Source organism: Mercurialis annua, linkage group LG6, assembly GCF_937616625.2.
Source record: "Mercurialis annua linkage group LG6, ddMerAnnu1.2, whole genome shotgun sequence".
Classification (NCBI taxonomy): domain Eukaryota; kingdom Viridiplantae; phylum Streptophyta; class Magnoliopsida; order Malpighiales; family Euphorbiaceae; genus Mercurialis; species Mercurialis annua.
Genome location: NC_065575.1, coordinates 43135878 through 43157081, shown reverse-complemented (window position 1 = coordinate 43157081; position 21204 = coordinate 43135878). Strand labels below are relative to the sequence as shown.

Genomic DNA, 21204 nt, shown 5'->3' with positions numbered 1-21204 from the left:
GAGGAGAATAAAGTTCTAACTCGAGAAGCGGACGGGATGAAAAGACGACAAGAGGCGGCGCTGACGAGTGAACCTTCCATAGGTGACGTTGGAGCTGAATTAGATTTGTTGAATGAAATTAGGTTTGGCTGCTTTGAAGGAATTTAGAGGAATAAACAATATTTGTGAAAAAATAAAAGGGTAGAAATCTAAAAAAATAAAATCAAAATGTGTTTTTTAAAAATAAAATCTGGCCCCGTGTTTGTGAAATTAAAATGGTACTTTACTGTATTATGTGTAATTTACTCTTAAACTATAAGATGGGCAATTGGCCACTATAAATTCTTCCTAAATCCCCCACTGTATACGTGCCTAATATAAAATGTTTTGTAAATTTCCATGTACATGCAAAAAAATTGGTCAGAATATATTATACCCAATTAAAAAATCAAACATGTATTTTTATAATTATTTTGCAAAAAATAAATATTTTCAATAAAGTCTCTAGTGTAATTGAAACTCGTCGACTTATAATAGTTGTTGATAATCTCTACTTTTAAATCACTTAACATATCTTTACTTTTTCAAAGTGGAATTTTGCAACAAAAATTTATTTACATAAATGTAAAAAAATTACAATTATATGAACTTTATTTATATAATAATTTTATTCATACGATAAAAGAAATTATAATTATGAAAATTGATAAACAAATTCAAATATCTAGAATAGCTAAAATAACAAAGCACTTTTATTTATTGGCAAGTACAAATATTTTCATTTTATTTAATTATAACAACCGCTATACCATATTTTTATTTATTTATTATGATACATTATTAATTAAGAACAAAGTTTATGGTAAAAACAAATGATTAACCAATATGAGGAGTGTCCTTGACAATTCCATGTTTGTCAACCCAAACTCGAACCCTATCACATCGGAAATCCATCGTCACCGCCATCCCTTCCTTCACTATCACAACACCAACGCTTGTATTTTCTCTTCCGATTATTTCGGCCGCCACTTTTCCGTTCATCCCCACCAGCTCCGGCCATGAGCTTTTTCCGGGATCTAAATGTACATAAATACGTAAATAAGAAATATTTATAAAATTATGAATTATACGAAACAAAATTCAAGTGTTACATTCAATAAAATAATCTTAATATCATCAGCAGTCAGTAGAATTAAAGCTTAAACTACATAAAAACGAAAAAATTTAAACCTAAAATATAAAAATGAGTACGTTGAAACAATTTGAAAAATCAAATAATATTGAAGAAATAAAAATAAATAATGCGTACCAGTGCAAATGTCTGCCATTGATATAGATTTAATTTCTTAGGCGAGATTTTGAATTTGTGTTTGTGAGAGTAGAGAGGAAAATATTGAATATATATAGAGAGGGATTTGATTTAAACTAATTTTGTAAAATTGATTAAATGGATTTGTGTATGAAAAAGAAAAGGATAGAGTTGAATGAATGGGGGAAGCGGCGGTAGCTGTTTGGTTTAAGGGTCAAATAGACTTAAATTCAACATGCAATACATTTATTATTTTACTTGGATTTTTATTATAAACAAATTGTCAACTACATGAAACTTTTTACACATTAACATAAGACTTTTTTGTGTATTTCTTGAGGTAAGAGCCAATTTGGTAACGTCACCAATTTTTAAAAGGTCAAATGGTAAAAAAAAAAAATCTTTACGACTATTAAAATTTTATCTAAACTTTTTAATTTTTACAATAATATCTAAATTACATCTTCTTGGTGCAATAATAGCCAAATTGATGGTTAAACTTGTTGTTTTCAATTAAAATATTAGGCTATTATTGTTTTTTGGGTTAATTACATATCAAATCACCACCTTTACACGAAATTGTAAAAATAACACAACCTTTAAAACGTGTCAATTCATGACATCACACTACAAGAAATACTAGAATTAGCAGCAAATATTTTTGCTGCTAATAGTGCTAAAATTGTTACTATTAACGTATAGCAACAAACAAAAATTGTGGCATGTTGCTGCTAATAAAACGTTGCCTTAAATAATTGGTAACAAAATTTGCTGTAAAATGCTGCTATAACTTAACTAATGGCAGCAACTTTTAAAATTAATGTTGCATAATGTTTTTTAGCAGCAAAAAAAATTAGCTACAAAAAAAATTGTTGCCATAAACAGAATTCCTTGTAGTGTCACCTTTCATTTCTTTTCAAAAATAAAATGGACACGTTATTAGATAAAATTTTGCTGACTTGGATGCCAGATGGGAGTGCCACGTGTCATGCCACGTCAGCAAAAACGCCACTAAAAATGTGCCCATGTTGTTTTTGAAACAAAATGAAAGGTGGTGCTCTGGATTGCCATGTTTTAAATGTCGTGTTATTTTGACAATTTCATGTAAAGGTGGTGATTTTATATGTAATTAACCCTTAATTTTTGATGTATAATAGTAAAAGTCTCGAAAAATGAAAAAAAATTCAAAAAAAATTCACATAAAAGTGCAATTTGGCTATTCTTACAACAAAATAATGCAATTTGGATATTATTGTAAAAATCAAAAAAATTGAATAAAATTGCGATAAGTCGTAAAGGTTTGAGTTTTTTTTCATAAGCCTTTTTAAAATTAATAAATCTTAAATTCGTAAATTTAAAATTAGAGAATATGATAAATTTAGCTTTGTTCTTCTTCCTTTTTCAAATAAAAAAACCCCAACTGTAAAGAGTAGTATACTCTTTTTTTTGGGTTTTGCTACGGTTATTTTATTTTTTAATGGCTTAATTATTCAAATCTCCCCACTTTTATCTTCTTTTACAAATATATTCTAACGTAAGAATTTCTCCAATTTATCCTAATTTGTCTTTTTATATTTCAATTGTACCCCCAAAATATTAAATTGACCTCTTTTCATTTATATAAATGTTTAAAATAATCTTTTATTTTTTATATTATTAATAATATTAGGGTGTAATTGATATATAGGTTAAAAATAAAGGATTATTTTCAATTTTTTTCTAAGTAAAAAGATATCAATTTAATACTTTAGGGTGCAATTAAAATATAAAAGGGCAAAGTAGGGTAAAATTATAAAAATTCCTACGTCATAGTATATTTACAAAAGGAGTTAAAGTTGAGAGATTTTTGAGTGATTAGGCCTTCTTTAATCCAATGAAAATGTTATATGTGCCTGATTTTTTAAAAAACAACATGTTGGCCTGTTGAATGGGTTTTGCATACACAAATTATCTAATTAGGTCACATATTTTTAATACAAGGTTTATATACATTGTTAAATTTATTCTTAAAAAAACAATTGTAAAAATATGGCAAACAATACAAAAAAGAATCTCAAACTTTACCTAAAAGTATATATCAGCTTTTTAATTTTATTGACATAAAAAACCCTCGTTGTTTCAAAATTAAACCAAAAATACTCATTATTTTTTATACCATTTTTAAAAGGCCCTTGTGATAATAAAAAGAGTGGGATATTTAATTTATCTTACTTAATCTTAATTAATCATAATGAATTATAATTAACTTTAGTTACACCTTAATTAATCTTAATTAAATAAAATTATAATTATCCCTAAATTAACCTAAACTAGCCATAAAATCTAATACCGCCGCCACCTTCAACAACTCACGCCGCTATCACCATCATTCCACCACCACCTCCAACTCCTTCTTCTTTATTATTTTTGGAACCGAACCACTGCACAAACCTCCACCGTCAACCTCTGCCTCCGCCGACCAACACTCTACTCTACTGTCCAACCCACCTCTGTTCGACAAACACTTTGCCATCAACCTCTGCTTCTGACGAAAACAAACAACACAAAACCAACTCAAAAAATGAAACCAAACAACGAATTAAACCATGTCATCACTAATTAAACCAAAACAACATAAAAAATAAAACGAAACAAACAACCACGAAGGAACAGTGGTTCCGTAGAAGTCGATGTGTTGAAATATGTTCATTTAATCTATTCTTTCGAAGCGTTGGTCTGACAAGATTCAGTAACTTAGATTGAATCAACAGAAGAAAAAATAAAACGGTAAAAACAAGATGGATAATTTAGGTTTAAAATGAAAAGAGTTTGAAAAGATGTCTAAACAACTTTTTAAAATATTTTAAATTTTTAAAATTATAAGATAATAATTAAAATTTGAAAAAAATTTGTGTGGTAATTTGAAGAATGAAACAAATGTGAAGGATCTTTTTCAACTTTTTTTATAATAATTGAAAAGTGTATTTTATTTTCGGAAGTGAGAATATAGGAGGGTGTTTTTACCAGATTTGGCAAAGATTATGATTGTTTTATCTGATTTGATAATATTTTGTGTCTTTATCAATATTTCGTGTCAAAGTTGAGAAGGTGAAATGAACCTTTGTTCATTCCAACATTGTAATATATTGGATTGTTTGGCCTTATCCAACCGTTGGATATAAAACAAATAAGATGTGACTTAACTTTCGTATCTACTATTGATTTAAATAAACGGCCGACTGTATCTAGTCACAGTAGCAGTTTATGAATCTCATTGGACATTAGTGCAGATTCACTAGGATTCCTTAATCACAAAATACTAATAGAAAATAAATAGTAAATAAATAAATACAGGTTCTTTTTATTTAATTCTTGACTTAAATAGCAATATACTCTTTAAATTTATAAATAATTAACATATAAATTAATTTTGTGAACAAATCAGTATATAAATTTAATAATTATAGATAATTTTTTTCATTTTAACAATTTGTCCTCTCAATTTATAAGTTAATTATCTTTTAAATTGACAATTTATCCTTTTAACTTGTAAGTTAATTTGTTAAAATGGACTAATTGTTTATAATCACCAAATTCGATATGCTAATAAAACTAATTTATGTGTTAATTGTTTATTACTCACAAATTGAAAGAGCAAATTATTACTTAAATCTTTTGTTCTTTTTTGAAAGTATACAGAATCAACCTTTTATAATTTCTTAATTCTTATTTCTTTCTTCAACCCTAACCGGAAACCCACCCTTCATCTTATTAGTAAGATAAGCAATAAAAACCGGCTCAAACTCATGTCCATCGGCCGGAACAATCTTAAACCGGCTCAAAACTCCGGCAACCACTCTCTTCATTTGCAAAAACGCCATTTCTTTACCCAAACAAACTCTCGGTCCGGCTTGAAACACCGGGTAACTGAAAGGGTCTCTTCCAACAAAGCTCCGTTTCTCATCTTCTTGCCGGAGCCATCTCTCCGGCTTAAAATCAGCCCAATCAGCACCCCAAAGCTTCTCCAGCCTACCCATAGCGTAAGGATGATACGTCACTCTATCTCCCTTCCTCACCGGAGTCCCATCTGGCCAAACGTCGTCCCCTTTTGCCGTTTTGGAGTCCACAGGTACCGGAGGATACAGCCTCATGGTCTCGCATAAAGAAGCATGCGTGTACATCATATGCTTCGCTTCTTCAAAAATATTTTCCTCTAGGTTGTTAATTTCTTGAATTTCTTGAAGAATATTGGTTTCAATATTAGGGTTTCGAAAGATTAACCAGAAAAACCAAGTTAAAGCCGCTGAAGTAGTATCACGGCCAGCTAGTATAAAGCTGATAACAACGTCGGTGACGAATGTCTCATCGGAAATACCGGAGTTCAAGAATCTTGATAAAAGATCAACGGAATCATCAGTTCTTGAATTTGTTTCGATCAGTTCTTGTTTTTTATCTTGCACCATTTTCATAGCAAAATCACGTACTTGAGACATAGTTTCTTTCAGTCGTTTCTCCGATCCAATACCTAAAATCTTTTTAATCTTCCATATGATCGGAAATGCGCGGTTGAATCTGTCGCTAATAATCATAACACTCTCTTCAAACGCCTCCGCAAACGGCGCCGGCGGTAGCCCCGGCGATAAATAAGCAGGGTCATACCCGAAAGCAATCTTGCAAACATTATCAAAAGCAAATCTCTGAAGAACGTCTTGGAAATCAAGAACCGTTCCACTCACGGCAGCTTCCGCCAGAATTGGCACCAATCTTTCATTGATTTCCGTATCCACGACGGTCTCGACGAATTTCCGGAGAGATTTCGTACTAAACTCATGGCTAGCAACTTGTCTCTGAAACTTCCACGTGTCACCGTCAGCGTTGAAAATCCCGTTACCGAGAAAGTCAAACAGAGTGTGACGGCTAACGGGTCCTTTACCGTAGAGATGGAAATGAGTCTTGAGTATATGTTGGACGTTGTCGGGATCCGCCGTGAAGATTTGACGGCTGCCCATCGGACGGTGGAGGACAAAAGTTGGAGAAGATAAGGTTTGGAGAATGTCTGAAGTCCATTGAACTCGCCGGTCGGAGTTTGCTTTGATGGCAAATGAAGAACCGATTAAAGGGTAGGATTTAGGGATTAGGGTTGAGTTAGATTTGTTGGAAGATTCATGTTTTTTGAGTGTGAAGTAGATGAAAAGTAGAGAGAGAATGAGAATGAAGAGAGAGAGAAGAAATTGAATTGCAGACATGGACAGTGTTTGATAATTTTAGATAAGATATTGATGAGATTTATAATAGTTGTTGGTCCGGATTTGCTGACCTATGTGCATAGCCAAATTAAGTGAGACAATAAAGATTTATTTCAGTCCTTAAATTTGATAAAAGTATTTCAAAGTTTGGTTAAACCTATTCTAGGGTCCTTAAGCTATAGATTGTAGTTTATTAGGTCCTTTAAATTTTATTTAACTTTCTTATAAACATTCATTTTTTGATTCATTAGCTCCCTAAACTTTTATTTTTGTTTATTTAATGCCTAAATTTTCATTTTTGGTTCTGTTGGTTCTTGCATGGATCTTCGTTTAGAGATTTGAAGGACATATTAAATTAAAAAGCAAAAATTTAGGGATCTGGAAAAGTTAAATAAAAATTAAGAAATATGATAAACTGCATATTATAGTTTAGGAATCTCAAAACGGATTTAGCATAAAAGTTTCTGAATTGATGCTTTTGAATGAATAAAAATATAAAATGATCTATTTTTAACAATTTGTGGAATTATTTATTTAAAACTATCAAAATATATTTTTTTAATTTTTTTTTGATTGAAGGGCTAAAATGAGAGAAATTTTTAAATAAATTCAGTCTACCACGTTATTTATGTACTAGCCTATCATATAATGATACGTCATTAAAATGATGGTAATCTTATAATATTACTATCTAAATATGTAAATAAGTAGCAAATAAATTTATAAAATTATCATCATTCTATGTGTCATTATATGACCTAGGCTTAATTCATAGATAACGTAGTAGATTGAATTTATCTAAAAAAAAAAATTATGAAATGAACATTTATTGAATTATAAGGTGCATTGATCCTTAGGAAAAAGTGCCCGGATCACGTGCAAAAATGCATAAGCCAAATCCAGAAATGACATGATAACTTGCCTCATGAGTCGTGTCGATTGTCGACGAGAAAATCTTGCGGGGATTATAGGTAGGGTTATCACCGTCCAGTCGTCCACTAATCGTATGATAAATGATAATAATAATTATGATAACTCATCAATAAATGTATAGTAATATTAATTAAATAATTATTATATTTATTATTATCGCGTTACATGCGATAAATGGATTGTTTACAATTTTATATAATAATCTATGTTTATGTAACATATCAATAAAGTCAATTTTTTTGGCAAAACTGTATAATTACTTAGCAATAATAATTAATTTTGAATTTCTAAATCAATCTTAAACCACCGGATGCATTTGGATAATTTTAACCGTTTAATTTAGGCCTTACTGGTCATGTGTTGCTTATACACATGTATATATTTATATCTTTTATACTAAATTAATTTACTCAATAATTTTATTTATGTTAAATATATCTACAATGGAATTTAATTATTATAAATTTTTTTTCAAAAAACTGATTAACAGATGGGATTCAAATAAAGATTCTATTTCCTTTTCGTCTAAAATTTTGGCACAGATTTAAATTAAATATTCCCTAATAAAGATCCAATGAAAAAGAAAGTACAAAAATTTTAATTTTTTATATTTATATTTCTATTTTAAAAATCACCATCTTTATTGTGTTAAAGACTACAAAGAACAAATTACAACATTAATTATTATAAAGAGTTAAATATTTCTAAACTTTGATCAAAAGAATTTCAGTACCTTTTGTCTTCTTCTACTTTCGTTTCGTTTCTCATGTTACCAAAATTTCAAAGGTTCATTGCTAGCTATCGCCTATCTGTTGGGTTTTATTGGTTCATAACGCAGCGGAATTTCAAAAATTTATCTAAAAACCCAAACCAAGATCCATGTAATTCGAATTAAACAGAACAATTACTTACTTGTATGTCGAATTCAACAGCAATGTAGGAAGGAAGGAGGTGGTTCACTTTGGTGATACCTGGCCTCGGATCAGAAACGCCTCCAAAAGAACGCGTCCTCTACGAGTATCCACACGAACAGACCTTAGCCAAAACTAGTGCTTGTGTGCTAGCACTATTGCTTCACAAGCAATTTCGAATTTTAGTGATTTAGTGAATAATGAATTTCGTGATTCTCAAACCAACTGCTTAATGAGTATTTATAGTGATAAATAACACTAGGGTTTGAGACAAATTCGAATTTCAATCTCATTGCAATTCTACAAGTTTATGTTTATCAAAAACTCCTTTTTGATAATTATCCATATATATTAATTACTATATTTATTATCTTCCAAAAATAATAAATTAAGGAAAACACTTATCCTTAAATTTCGAATTAATATATATATTTATTAATATATATATATATTACGAATTATATATATATATATATAATTAATCACTTAATCACATTGGGCTTGTACAACCCATAACTGTTTTGGGCCTGTTCTTAGTGTGCGACCCTGTAGGTTCATATAACGTTGGCAGTAGGCTCGATATCCCTATTTCAGCCCACAAGTCATAAGTGGCCTCTAGCAAGACATTATGACTACCCAAGTTATATGAATATCGATAATCCGATTTAACCATTTACAATAATATTTTAATCCCTTTGTCTCTCGATATCCAGATTGAATATAAGGCATAGTTATGTCATCCTTATAACATTCAATCATTAGTTTCTTGACTCTAAGTAAACTGAAAATGATAACTTCTTATCAATTAGCATGGCCATGCATTTACTTCAGTCTATCTTCTTCAAGGGGCCCATAGATATCTTACTCAAATAAATGAGGGACAAATTCCTTCTCAGTCACTCACATTTCTCACATAGTTACTTTCATATCCAATGACAATCTATTCCATTATCCTGTTAAAGATAATGTAAGACTGTATCAAAATATGAAATAGCTATGTAGAAATCCATGATGATTTCAAGGTCAAAGGATTATACTAATAGAACTGTAATGAGAATTACTTATGACAGTGATCTATGTAGTATTCTCACAGTGGGTCATCCATTGCCTTATTTCTCAAATAGCACCTATGATTTGACTTAATATCTCATATACATGATTAGTAAAACATAATCATCAGTCAACATCACACTAGTCTCAATGTTCTATTAAGACTAGGGATAGATGGTATATAATTCTTTTATTAAACCTAAGGGTTCTACTATCAAGTCACATACTCGATGACCTTAGAAAAAATTAACCATTCAAGTATTTTAATCATTAATATAAAATGATAAAAACTGCCAATCAATAAATAATAAAATGATAAAGTCAAAACATGGTCAAACATGATTGACCTAGTGCATATCACTAACAATCTCCCACTTGCACTAGGCCCAATCTACATTAAATCTAATTCCCATGGACCTAGTATGACTCTCATGCTTAGGCTGTGGAAGAGCCTTAGTTAGCGGATCAGCAACATTATCATTTGTCGAAACTCTGCATATCTTCACGTCTCCTCTCTCAATGATTTCTCGAATGAGATGATAACGTCTAAGTATGTGTTTGGATCGCTGATGTGATCTGGGCTCCTTTGCTTGTGCTATGGCCCCATTGTTATCACATAACAAGTTCACTGGATCGGATATACTAGGAACAACTCCTAATCCAGTTATGAACTTTTTGATCCAAACAGCCTCCTTAGCTGCGTCTGAAGCAGCTATATACTCAGCTTCTGTTGTAGAATCAGCAACGGTGTCCTGCTTCGAGCTCTTCCAGCTGAAAGCACCTCCATTCAAACAAAACACATATCCTGACTGTGATTTATAATCATCAATGTCAGTTTGGAAGCTAGCGTCTGTGTAACCCTTTACAATCAGCTCATCTTCCTGACCACCATATAGCAAGAATGCATCCTTGGTTCTTCTCAAGTACTTAAGGATGTTCTTAACTGCTGCCCAGTGACTTTCACCTGGATTTGACTGGTATCTGCTCGTTGTACTCAAAGCATACGAGACATCAGGTCGAGTGCACAACATTGCATACATGATAGATCCAATAGCAGAAGCATATGGAATCTTACTCATGCGGTCTTGCTCATCCTGTGTCTTAGGACACTGAGTCTTGCTGAGACTGATGCCATGTGACATTGGCAAGAATCCTCTCTTGGAGTCTTGCATACTAAACCTGTTTAATACCTTATCAACATAAGTGCTTTGACTTAGGCCAATGAGTCTTCTAGATCTATCTCTATAGATCTTGATGCCTAATATATAAGCAGCATCGCCCAAGTCTTTTATTGAAAAACACTTCCCTAACCATGATTTAACATTTTGCAGTATGGGAATGTCGTTTCCAATGAGTAGTATGTCATCAACATAAAGCACTAAGAAAACAATCGCGCTCCCACTAACCTTCTTGTATACACAAGGTTCATCTTCATTCTTGATGAATCCAAACTCTTTGATTGCTTCATCAAAACGAAGATTCCAACTCCGAGAAGCTTGCTTTAATCCATAAATGGATTTTTGAAGCTTGCAAACCTTTCCAGAATTCTCTGGACTGGCAAAACCCTCAGGTTGTGTCATGTACACATCCTCAAGTAAGTTTCCATTAAGAAACGCTGTTTTGACATCCATTTGCCATATCTCATAGTCATAATATGCAGCTATGGCAAGGAGAATTCGAATGGATTTGAGCATAGCAACTGGTGAAAAGGTTTCATCATAGTCTATACCATGTATTTGTCTGAAACCTTTTGCAACTAGTCTTGCTTTATAGGTATGCACATTGCCATCCATGTCAGTCTTCATTTTGAAGACCCATTTGCACCCAATGGTTTTTACACCATCCGTTGGGTCAATCAAGGTCCAAACTTGATTATCATACATGGATTGCATTTCAGATCTCATGGCTTCGAGCCATTTTTCAGAGTCAGGACTATTTATGGCCTCTTGATAGGATGTGGGTTCTTCTTGATCCACAATCATCACATCATTGTTCTCAGTAATGAGAAATCCATATCTCATAGGATTATGACGTGTCCTATCAGACCTCCTTTGGCCTTGTGGTACTTGTACTGGTTCAGCAATTGCTTGTTGATTCTTTTGAGGTTCCATACTTGGTACAATGCTATTTTGTGGTTCTTGAATTTCTTCAAGTTGTACTGTACTCCCACTGGTTCCTTTGGAAATAAATTCCTTTTCCAAAAAGATACCATTTCGAGCAACAAACACTTTGTTCTCATAAGCATTGTAGAAGTAATATCCTTTAGTTTCTTTAGGATATCCTACAAAAAGGCATTTGTCAGATTTGAGTGCTAATTTATCTGAAATTAGTCGCTTCACATAAGCTTGACATCCCCAAATCTTAAGAAAAGACAAACTAGGAGTTTTTCCAGTCCATATCTCATATGGTGTCTTTTCAACTGCCTTTGATGGAACTCTATTCAAAATGAATGCAGCGGTTTCTAAAGCATAACCCCAAAATGAGATTGGAAGATCAGTTTGACTCATCATTGATCGAACCATATCCAATAGAGTTCGATTTCTCCGTTCAGACACACCATTCCATTGTGGTGTTCCAGGTGGAGTCAATTGAGAAACGATCCCACAATCTCTTAGATGATCTACAAATTCTTGGCTTAAATATTCACCACCTCGATCAGATCTTAGTGTTTTAATATTTTTACCAAGTTGATTTTGTACTTCATTCTTAAATATTTTGAACTTTTCAAAAGATTCAGATTTATGTTTCATCAGATAAACATAACCATATCTACTGAGATCATCAGTAAAAGTAATGAAGTACTGAAATCCACCTCTAGCATTTGTACTTAATGGACCACATACATCTGTATGTATAAGGCCCAATAAGTTTTTAGCTCTTTCACCTTGTCCAATAAAAGGTGTTTTTGTCATTTTGCCCATTAGACAAGATTCACATGTTTCAAATGATTCATAATCAAATGAATTCAAAAGTCCATCTCTTTGAAGTTTTGATATGCGTTTCTCATTTATATGGCCTAAACGACAATGCCAGAGATAAGTAGAGTTTAAATCATTTGACTTAAACTTCTTAGCATTGATGTTATAGACTGATTTTTCATTAGTGTCGTCAACATTTAAAATATAAAGACCACTACTGCGTGGAGCATATCCATAAAGAATGTTATTATGCGAAATACTGCATTTATTATTCCTAATAATAAATTCAAAACCATCCTTGTCCAAACAAGAAACAGAAATAATATTCCTACACATGGTAGGTGATAGGAGTGAAATACTCCTATCTTTAGGATGTCTTTTCGTATGCTTTTATGTGTTTTCACCCCGCTTTTATATGGAATTGATTAGCTTATAGAGGGTGTTTATGTTTCAGGGAATCAAGAGCATTACGAAGAGTTTTGAGGCCGGAATAGTGGAAAATGAGCGGAAGCGGAAGTCGAGCGCAAAAGAAGTCGAAAGCCGGAAGCAAAAGAAGCAAATCCCCCCCTTCTGAAGAGGTGTCTCGAATCGAGACATCCCACTTAAATGGGTGTCTCGAATCGAGACACAAGTTTTAGAGAAGCAGATTTTTCTGCTTAGTGTGTCTCGAATCGAGACACACTCATAAGTTGAGTGTCTCGATTCGAGACAAGAGTAATAGAGGGAGCTCAGATTTTCTTGGTTTCTTTCCCTATTGGGCCAAACATTCTAGATGGGTTGTATTTTTATTCCCTATTTTGGGTAGTACTATATAAGGATACCTTATTTTCCCTTTTTAGGGTTATGCACTAGATTTAGATTTGTAGCCCCCATTTCCTATTACTATTCTCAGATTTTTAGATACAATTGTTCTTAGTTTTAATTCCAGATTCTTGTTCTTAACTTTGGTGATTAATGCAAGATTATTATTATTCAAGCTTCATTATTATAGTTATTATTGAATGTTTTTCTTCTACTTATTAAAGGTAATCTTTCTACATCTTAATAGTATGTTTAATTCTTGTTTAATCATTGCTTTAGTTTTGATAATGGCTAGCTAAACTCCTTGTTTGGGGGTTGTTGATGATTGCCATGATTAGTTGAATAGTTGATTAGGGTAGATTTGTGTTGGGAGTTTGTTGTGATTATTGGGGCTTAATGCTTAGATTAACTTGATCTATTAATCTATGTTTAGAGACTAGTTAATTAGGCGAGAGTCAATTAATTAGACGGACTTAGTTGATCACAAACCTAAAATCTAATCACGCTAGGGCGGTTTAGGGATTAGGTGGTTAGAAGTTAGCTTCGCGATTGGATTAGATTGACATTGTTGACTTCTAATTACGCGAGAGCGATTTAGACGTCAACTTGATAATCTAATCTCAATTAGACCTAATTGCGGACTCGAGAGAGCGGATTAGGCAATCTAGGAAAACTTGACCCGAGCCGATAACACTGTTATACCCAATTTTCTAGGATTCGTTAGTGGCATGATTTAACAACCTCTAGACGCTTTTTCCTATTGTTATTCCCGTTTATTAATTAATTGCTTTAGTTCTTAATTGCTTAAAGTGTTGATTTCACTAGTTTTAAATTCCGTAGTCATTACTACAATTCCAATTAATCTTTGCTTTCCGAATTGAATTTCCCATTACATATTCGCTCACTTTAAACCTCTTGTCTTCGTGGGATCGATTCCGTATTTCCGGATTACTACAAGTTAGTATACCCGCTAACAAGTTTTTGGCGCCGTTGCCGGGGACAAGGTTGCGTTTAATTGATTGAAAGTATTGTGAAATTCGGTCGAGTTAGCGTATTTTCTGTTTTTGGTTTATTGTTATTAATTATCTTTCGTGGTTTACACTCGGTCTTCTTGTTGTTGTTGTGTAGGGAATTTGATTTTTGTGTATGCACAATACGCGACGAGCAAATCTACCACTAGAACCGTTCCAAGATAACCTCGGTAACTACGAAAGAAGTGTAAGAAGAAGAGCCCGTATACCCGAAGTTATGAATAACGAGGGAAACAATTATGATGAAGAGGGGAGGTTCAATCCTCTAATGGATGGGGGGGAACAACAATATCCACCCGCTCCTCCATTAGGGAATGTGAACCGACCAAGGCAACAAGACCACCCAAGGGATGATCGACCCCAAGCGCACGCACACGTGCCAAACCAACAAAGACAAACTTTGGGTGAGTTTTTCTTGCCGGATGTGGACAATGCAACTTTTGGATGCTTCGCAATGCCGGTTCAAGCGGCAACTTTTGAGATCAAGCCGAGTACCATTCAACTTTTGGAAAATCGTTGTGCCTTCTTTGGGTTGAGTCATGAGGATCCTAATGAGCATATCGCCAAGTTTTTGGGTGTTCTAAACACTTTCAAGCTTCATGGGATAACGGCGGACCAAATTAAACTTCGGATGTTTCCTTTTTCCTTGAGGGACAAGGCTAGCATTTGGTTGCATTCTCTACCTAATGAGTCCATTCACAATTGGAGGGAGTTGGCTCAAGCCTTCCTTAACAAATATTTCCCTCATGGCAAGACTACAAAGTTGACTAAAGACATACTTGAGTTTGTCCAATTTGAAGGAGAATCACTTCATGAAGCATGGGAGCGGTTCAAAGATTTACAACGAAGTGTACCCCATCATCGGCTCAATAGAGAGCATGTTATACAAATCTTCTATGATGGGACGAATGTCACTACCCGAGCTACTATCGATGCGGCTTCGGGGGGGTCACTCATGCAAAAGACCTATGAGGAAGCCCTTGAATTGGTGGAGAAATTGGCCGTGGTTAGTAGTACTTGGGGTCCTATGGAAAGAAGAGCGCCACCTACTCAAAAGTCACTCATGACTCTTGATCAAGTGAGGGAGATGGAGTCCATCAAAGCCGCAAATGCTTCGCTTCAAGCTCAAGTGGATGCTCTCAAGAAACAAGTCGCTCCGATGCAAAGAAACGCTCCGGTGGCTTATGTGCAAGTAGGTTGTGAATTTTGTGGTGATTTTGGCCATTCGGGAGGAGAATGCCTAGTTACGGGTCAAGCCTTGAGTGAGCAAGTCAACTACATAGGGGGACAAAGGCAAGCTAATGACCCCTATTCGAACACCTACAACCCCGGATGGAGGAATCATCCAAACTTCGGGTGGAGAAATCAAGAAGGGCAAGGCAATGCTCAAGGGCCTAATCAAGCGGGTCCAAGCTTCCAAGGTGGAAATAGACCTCCCCAACAACAAGGGAATTACCATCACAATCAAGGTCATGGCAACAATGCGGGTGCTAGACCTCAACATCCTCCCGGGTTTCAACCTCAAAGAAACATGGATGAAGGGAATATGCTTGCTAAGTTAATGGATGAGCTTAGAGAGATGAAGCAACTTCAAAAGAATCAAGCCGCCACTAATCAAATGCTTGAGACTCAAATCTCTCAACTTGCTATCAATCTTCAAGGTAGACCACAAGGGGGATTGCCATCTACTACGGAGAACAACCCTAGAGAACATGTTAAGGCGGTAGAGCTCCGAAGCGGGAGAACTCTTGAGAAAGCCAACGGAAAGAGGCAAGTTGTTGAGGAGGATGAGCCTCAAGTGGTAATTGACATAGCAAGTTCAAGTCAAGAGTTGCCAAAGGATTGTGAGGAAGTGGTTGTCGAGGTTGAAGAGCCCTATGTGAGGCCACCACCACCTCCACCGTTTGTACCACCGGTTCCATTCCCAAGCCGGTTGAGGAAAGCTCAAGGGAACGAAAAATTTCACAAGTTCCTTGAGATTTTCAAGAAATTGCAAATCAATCTAAGCTTGGCGGATGCACTTCGGGAGATGCCCCAATATGCAAAATTCTTGAAAGACATAATTATGAACAAGCGTAGTTGGGAGCAAGGTGGGACAATACCGCTCACGGAGCATTGTAGTTCAATAATCCAAAGCAATTTACCGACAAAGCTTAAAGATCCAGGGAGTTTTTCTATACCTTGTACCATAGGAAATATGAATGCTATAAATTGTTTGTGTGATCTTGGGGCAAGTATTAACTTGATGCCATTGTTTCTTTTTAGGTCTTTATTTGGTGATCAACCGGTAAAGCGCACCTCGATGGTATTGCAACTTGCCGATCACTCTCTCAAAAAGCCGTATGGGATAGTGGAAGACGTACTCGTTAAAGTGGATAAATTCATCTTTCCGGTGGATTTTGTGATCTTAGACTATGCGGTGGATAAAGAATGTCCTATGATTCTCGGTCGCCCTTTTATGAACACCGGGCGTGCTCTCATCGATGTTCACGCCGGCAAGCTCACCTTGAGAATTGATGAGGAAAGTGTGGAGTTTGATATGAAGAGAGTGATGCGGAATGCCATCGAGGAGGAAGATTGCATGAGAATCGATTTGGTTGATGAACTTGTGAGGGATACTCTTGAAGCGAGTGTGGAAGAGTTTAATCAAGACGGAGTGACGGAAAATCAAAATCTGGGTTCCCTACATGAGTGTCTCGAATCGAGACACCCAACTAAAGAGAGTGTCTCGATTCGAGACACTAATGAAAAGGGAGCAGAAGCTTCCTATGGTGTTGTCTCGATTCGAGACAGTCCCATAAGTAGACTGTCTCGAATCGAGACAAGAGCAAAAGGAGGGGACCCAAATTTTTCTGAAATTTCGAAAGTCACCTTCCATTCCGATAATCCGAGTGATGAGTATTCCGAGGAGGATGAACCTAAGCCGGAGAATTTGAACAAGAGTAGTGGTGTGACTCCACCATCTTCCGAGGTGCCACCACAAGTTGAGTTGAAGCCACTTCCATCTCATCTCCGGTATACCTTTATTGGGGAGAATGAGACCTTGCCAATAATCATCTCGAACAAGCTTTCTAAGGAACAAGAGAGGAGGGTGGTACAAGTGGTGAAGGAACATGTATTAGCAATAGGGTGGCAAATCTCCGACATTCGTGGAATAAGTCCTCAAATTGTGATGCATAAGATCAATCTCGAAGATGAGTCAAAGAAGTCGGCTCAAAGGCAACGAAGATTGAATCCGAATATGAAGGAGGTAGTGCACAAAGAAATTGTTAAGCTCCTCGACGCCGGAATAATCTACCCTATTTCGGATAGTGAGTGGGTAAGCCCAATCCAATGTGTCCCTAAGAAGGGCGGTATGACAATGGTGGAGAATGAAAAAGGAGAACAAATATCCACAAGGACGGTAACCGGTTGGCGAGTATGCATCGATTATCGGAAGCTCAATGAGGTAACCCGAAAGGATCACTTCCCGCTACCATTTATCGATCAAATGTTAGAGAGGGTAGCGGGACACAAATTCTACTGTTTCCTTGATGGGTACTCCGGGTACAATCAAATATTAATCCTCCCGGAAGATCAAGAGAAGACGACCTTCACATGCCCCTACGGTACCTTTGCATATCGGCGAATGCCCTTCGGACTATGCAACGCACCCGCCACATTTCAAAGATGTATGACCTCAATCTTTAACGACATGATTGAGGATATTATGGAGGTGTTCATGGACGATTTCTCCGTGTTTGGCGACTCATTCGATGGTTGTTTGGCGAACTTAAGGCGGGTTTTAGCAAGATGTGTTGAGACAAACTTGGTGCTTAATTGGGAAAAGTGCCACTTTATGGTGGATGAAGGCATTGTACTCGGGCATAGGATATCGGAAGCGGGAATCGAAGTGGATAGGGCAAAAACAGAGGTTATTGAAAAATTAGTAGCTCCGGCTACGGTCAAAGGAGTTCGGGCATTTTTAGGCCATGCGGGCTTCTACCGGCGATTCATTAAGGACTTTTCATCTATTGCACGGCCCTTGACGAGATTGTTAGTTAAAGATGCGCCGTTTGAATTCACAGAGGAATGTCAAGGTGCTTTTGAGAAACTTAAGGAGGCACTTGTGACCGCGCCAATTATATCGTCTCCGGATTGGAACTTGCCCTTTGAGCTCATGTGTGATGCGAGTGACCAAGCCTTAGGGTGTGTTTTGGGTCAAAGGAAGGATAAGAAAGTCCACGTGATTTACTACGCGAGCCGGACCATGGCGGGAGCTCAACTCAATTATACCACAACCGAAAAAGAGATGTTGGCGGTGGTATTTGCGTTAGACAAGTTTCGGCAATATTTGCTCGGATCAAAGGCCATCATTTATACCGATCATGCCGCCTTGAGATATCTTTTTGCTAAGCAAGACGCAAAACCAAGGCTTATTCGATGGATTCTTTTAATGCAAGAGTTTGATGTAGAAATCCGAGACAAAAAGGGAACGGAGAACGTTGTGGCGGATCACCTATCACGGTTAGAAACTCCGGAACCTATTCCAATTGGTGTTGATATTAATGAACGGTTCCCGGATGAAATGTTGATGGTAATCTCGGAAGTGGAGACACCTTGGTATGCGGATATAGCTAATTACTTGTCTTCCAATGTCATGCCACCGGATCTATCGCACCATCAAAAGAAGAAATTTCTGAGTGATGTGAAACGTTTTTTGTGGGACGAGCCGTATCTTTTCAAGATATGTGGTGATGGGATGATCCGGAGGTGTGTATCTTTGAAGGAAGTGATGCCAATTTTGAGCCATTGTCATGAGGCGGATTACGCCGGGCATTATGGGGCGTCAAGGACCGCGGCTAGAGTGCTAGAAAGTGGGTTCTTTTGGCCTACCCTATTTCGCGATGCCAAGGAGTTTGTGGGGCATTGCGATCGTTGTCAACGAGTAGGGAACATTTCCAAACGAGATGAGATGCCATTGACCTCAATCCAAGAGGTGGAGATCTTTGATGTGTGGGGCATAGATTTCATGGGGCCATTTCCGATGTCTCATGGAAACCTTTTTATCTTGGTTTGTGTGGATTACGTATCGAAATGGGTAGAAGCGGAGGCTTTACCTACAAACGATGCCAAGGTAGTGGTGAAGTTTCTCAAGCGTCTAATTAACCGATTTGGGACTCCAAGGGTTATCATTAGTGATGGGGGGTCGCATTTTTGCAACCGGCAATTTGAGGTTTTGATGAAAAAGTACAATGTGTACCACCGAGTTGCTACCCCCTATCACCCCCAAACGAGTGGCCAAGTGGAAGTTTCGAATCGTGAATTGAAGAGAATTTTAGAGAAGACAGTAAATGGGACAAGAAAGGATTGGTCCCTCAAGTTGGATGATGCCTTATGGGCCTACCGCACGGCATTTAAGACACCTCTCGGTATGTCGCCTTATCGAATTGTGTATGGTAAGGGGTGTCACTTGCCGGTTGAATTAGAACACAAAGCCTATTGGGCAATTAAAAAGTTGAACTATGACTTCAAGGCGGCCGGTGAGAAGCGGTTGTTGCAACTTAATGAGCTAGATGAATTCCGACTTGATGCTTATGAGAATGCCAAACTTTATAAAGAAAGAACGAAGAAATGGCATGATGCTCACATCTCACCCAAGTCATTTGAAGTTGGAGCTTTTGTGTTGCTCTATAATTCAAGGTTGCGGTTGTTTCCGGGAAAATTAAAATCTCGGTGGAGTGGTCCGTATAAGATCCGGCACGTGGCGGTTCATGGAGCAATAGAATTAGAAAATCAAAAGGGAGAGACATTCAAGGTCAACGGAAACCGTTGCAAGCCCTACTTGGGACCTTTGACGGGTCAAATAGATGACAAGATCTATCTTGCTCCCCCTTCAACTTAAGTGCCACGGATTGACGGTCGAGCTTTCGACCTTAAACAAGCGCACTTGGGAGGCAATCCCAAGAGGTTTGAATTTTAATGCTTTTAGTTGTTTTCATTTTGCAATTACCTTAAGTTTTAATTTTTTTTTATGTTGTTTATGATTTGGCGTATTTCATATGTTGTTATGTTCGAGATAATGCGTGGTATGTTCGGTTTTTGGATGTGTAGGAGTTCGATGAAGCATTTCGTCGGAAAAAAATTCAAGGTTCCCCAACAAAGGAAAAACAGAATAATCTGTTTTCCCTTGTCTCGAATCGAGACAAGCCTCTTAGGAAGCTGTCTCGATTCGAGACAAGAGAAGCAGATTATTCTGCTTCTCAACTTTTGGTGTCTCGAATCGAGACACCTGATTAATAAGGGTGTCTCGATTCGAGACACTTGACTAAAAGGGGGGATTTTGAATTTTTCTCATTGGCTCTTATTTGTTTCACATGGATTGATGATGTGGCACGATCCTAACCCTTCAAGATTCAAATTTTTGACATGGATCACCAACTTACAACACATCTTGGCCCTTCAATCCATAGCTATGAATTTAGCCATAAAAAGGACTCCATCACTTCATCTTCTCCACCATTCCATACCTAAATTAGAAAACCTCCATATCCAAAAGCTTCTTTCTCTTTCATCAAGCCAAACCTTCAAGAAGCCCTAGCCATCACTCCATCTACCCAAATTCAATTCCAAACACATTTCCGAACACCCTTTACGCCACTCTAGCCATGTCACGAGCTACACGATCAAAGAAGACCGTCGCGCAAACTTCGAACCCACCACCACCAACGGTTGAACCGACGCTAGGAACCTTCCGTTCCAATCGTAAGAAAAGTGCTTCCGGGTCCAACGTTTTCGGAGTTAACACTCCGGGGGCTCTTCGACACCGTTTTGATACGCCTTTTGATATCCGTACCGAGGCGGAAGGAAATATGTTCAAGAGCCTTAAGAAGAAAGGTATTTCCGTTCCATACAAGGTTTGTTGGGAAAGCATGACGAAGTTGAAAATCCATGGGATTGTAAAGCCCTATTTCGAATGGTTGGATTTTACAAAAATGGAAGCTTCTCCACATGAGTATTGTGAGGAGCTTACTTATGAGTTCTTCACCACACTCAAACCATCACCAA

General features: G+C 36.4%; 3 protein-coding genes across 3 annotated transcripts; 1 reads left to right on the top strand and 2 right to left on the bottom strand.

Annotated features, from left to right (window-relative positions):
* Positions 1-713: 713 nt before the first annotated feature.
* On the bottom strand, positions 714-1442 carry LOC126653945 (inhibitor of trypsin and hageman factor-like). The gene is made up of 2 exons (XM_050347950.2): positions 1289-1442; positions 714-1055 (listed from the first exon to the last, which is right to left on the bottom strand). The coding sequence occupies exons 1-2, from the start codon at positions 1305-1307 to the stop codon at positions 856-858; spliced, it is 219 nt and encodes a 72-aa protein (XP_050203907.1). The 5' UTR covers positions 1308-1442; the 3' UTR covers positions 714-855.
* Positions 1443-4913: 3471 nt separating this feature from the next.
* On the bottom strand, positions 4914-6538 carry LOC126653944 (cytochrome P450 94A2-like). The gene has a single exon (XM_050347948.2). The coding sequence runs from the start codon at positions 6511-6513 to the stop codon at positions 4987-4989; it is 1527 nt and encodes a 508-aa protein (XP_050203905.1). The 5' UTR covers positions 6514-6538; the 3' UTR covers positions 4914-4986.
* Positions 6539-14374: 7836 nt separating this feature from the next.
* Positions 14375-20436, top strand: LOC130015705 (uncharacterized). Its single transcript, XM_056106380.1, has 7 exons — positions 14375-14473; positions 14753-15450; positions 15571-15818; positions 16785-17951; positions 18051-18928; positions 19055-19954; positions 20251-20436. Exons 1-7 carry the CDS (start codon positions 14375-14377, stop codon positions 20434-20436), a joined length of 4176 nt encoding a protein of 1391 aa, XP_055962355.1.
* The last annotated feature ends 768 nt before the right edge of the window (positions 20437-21204 follow it).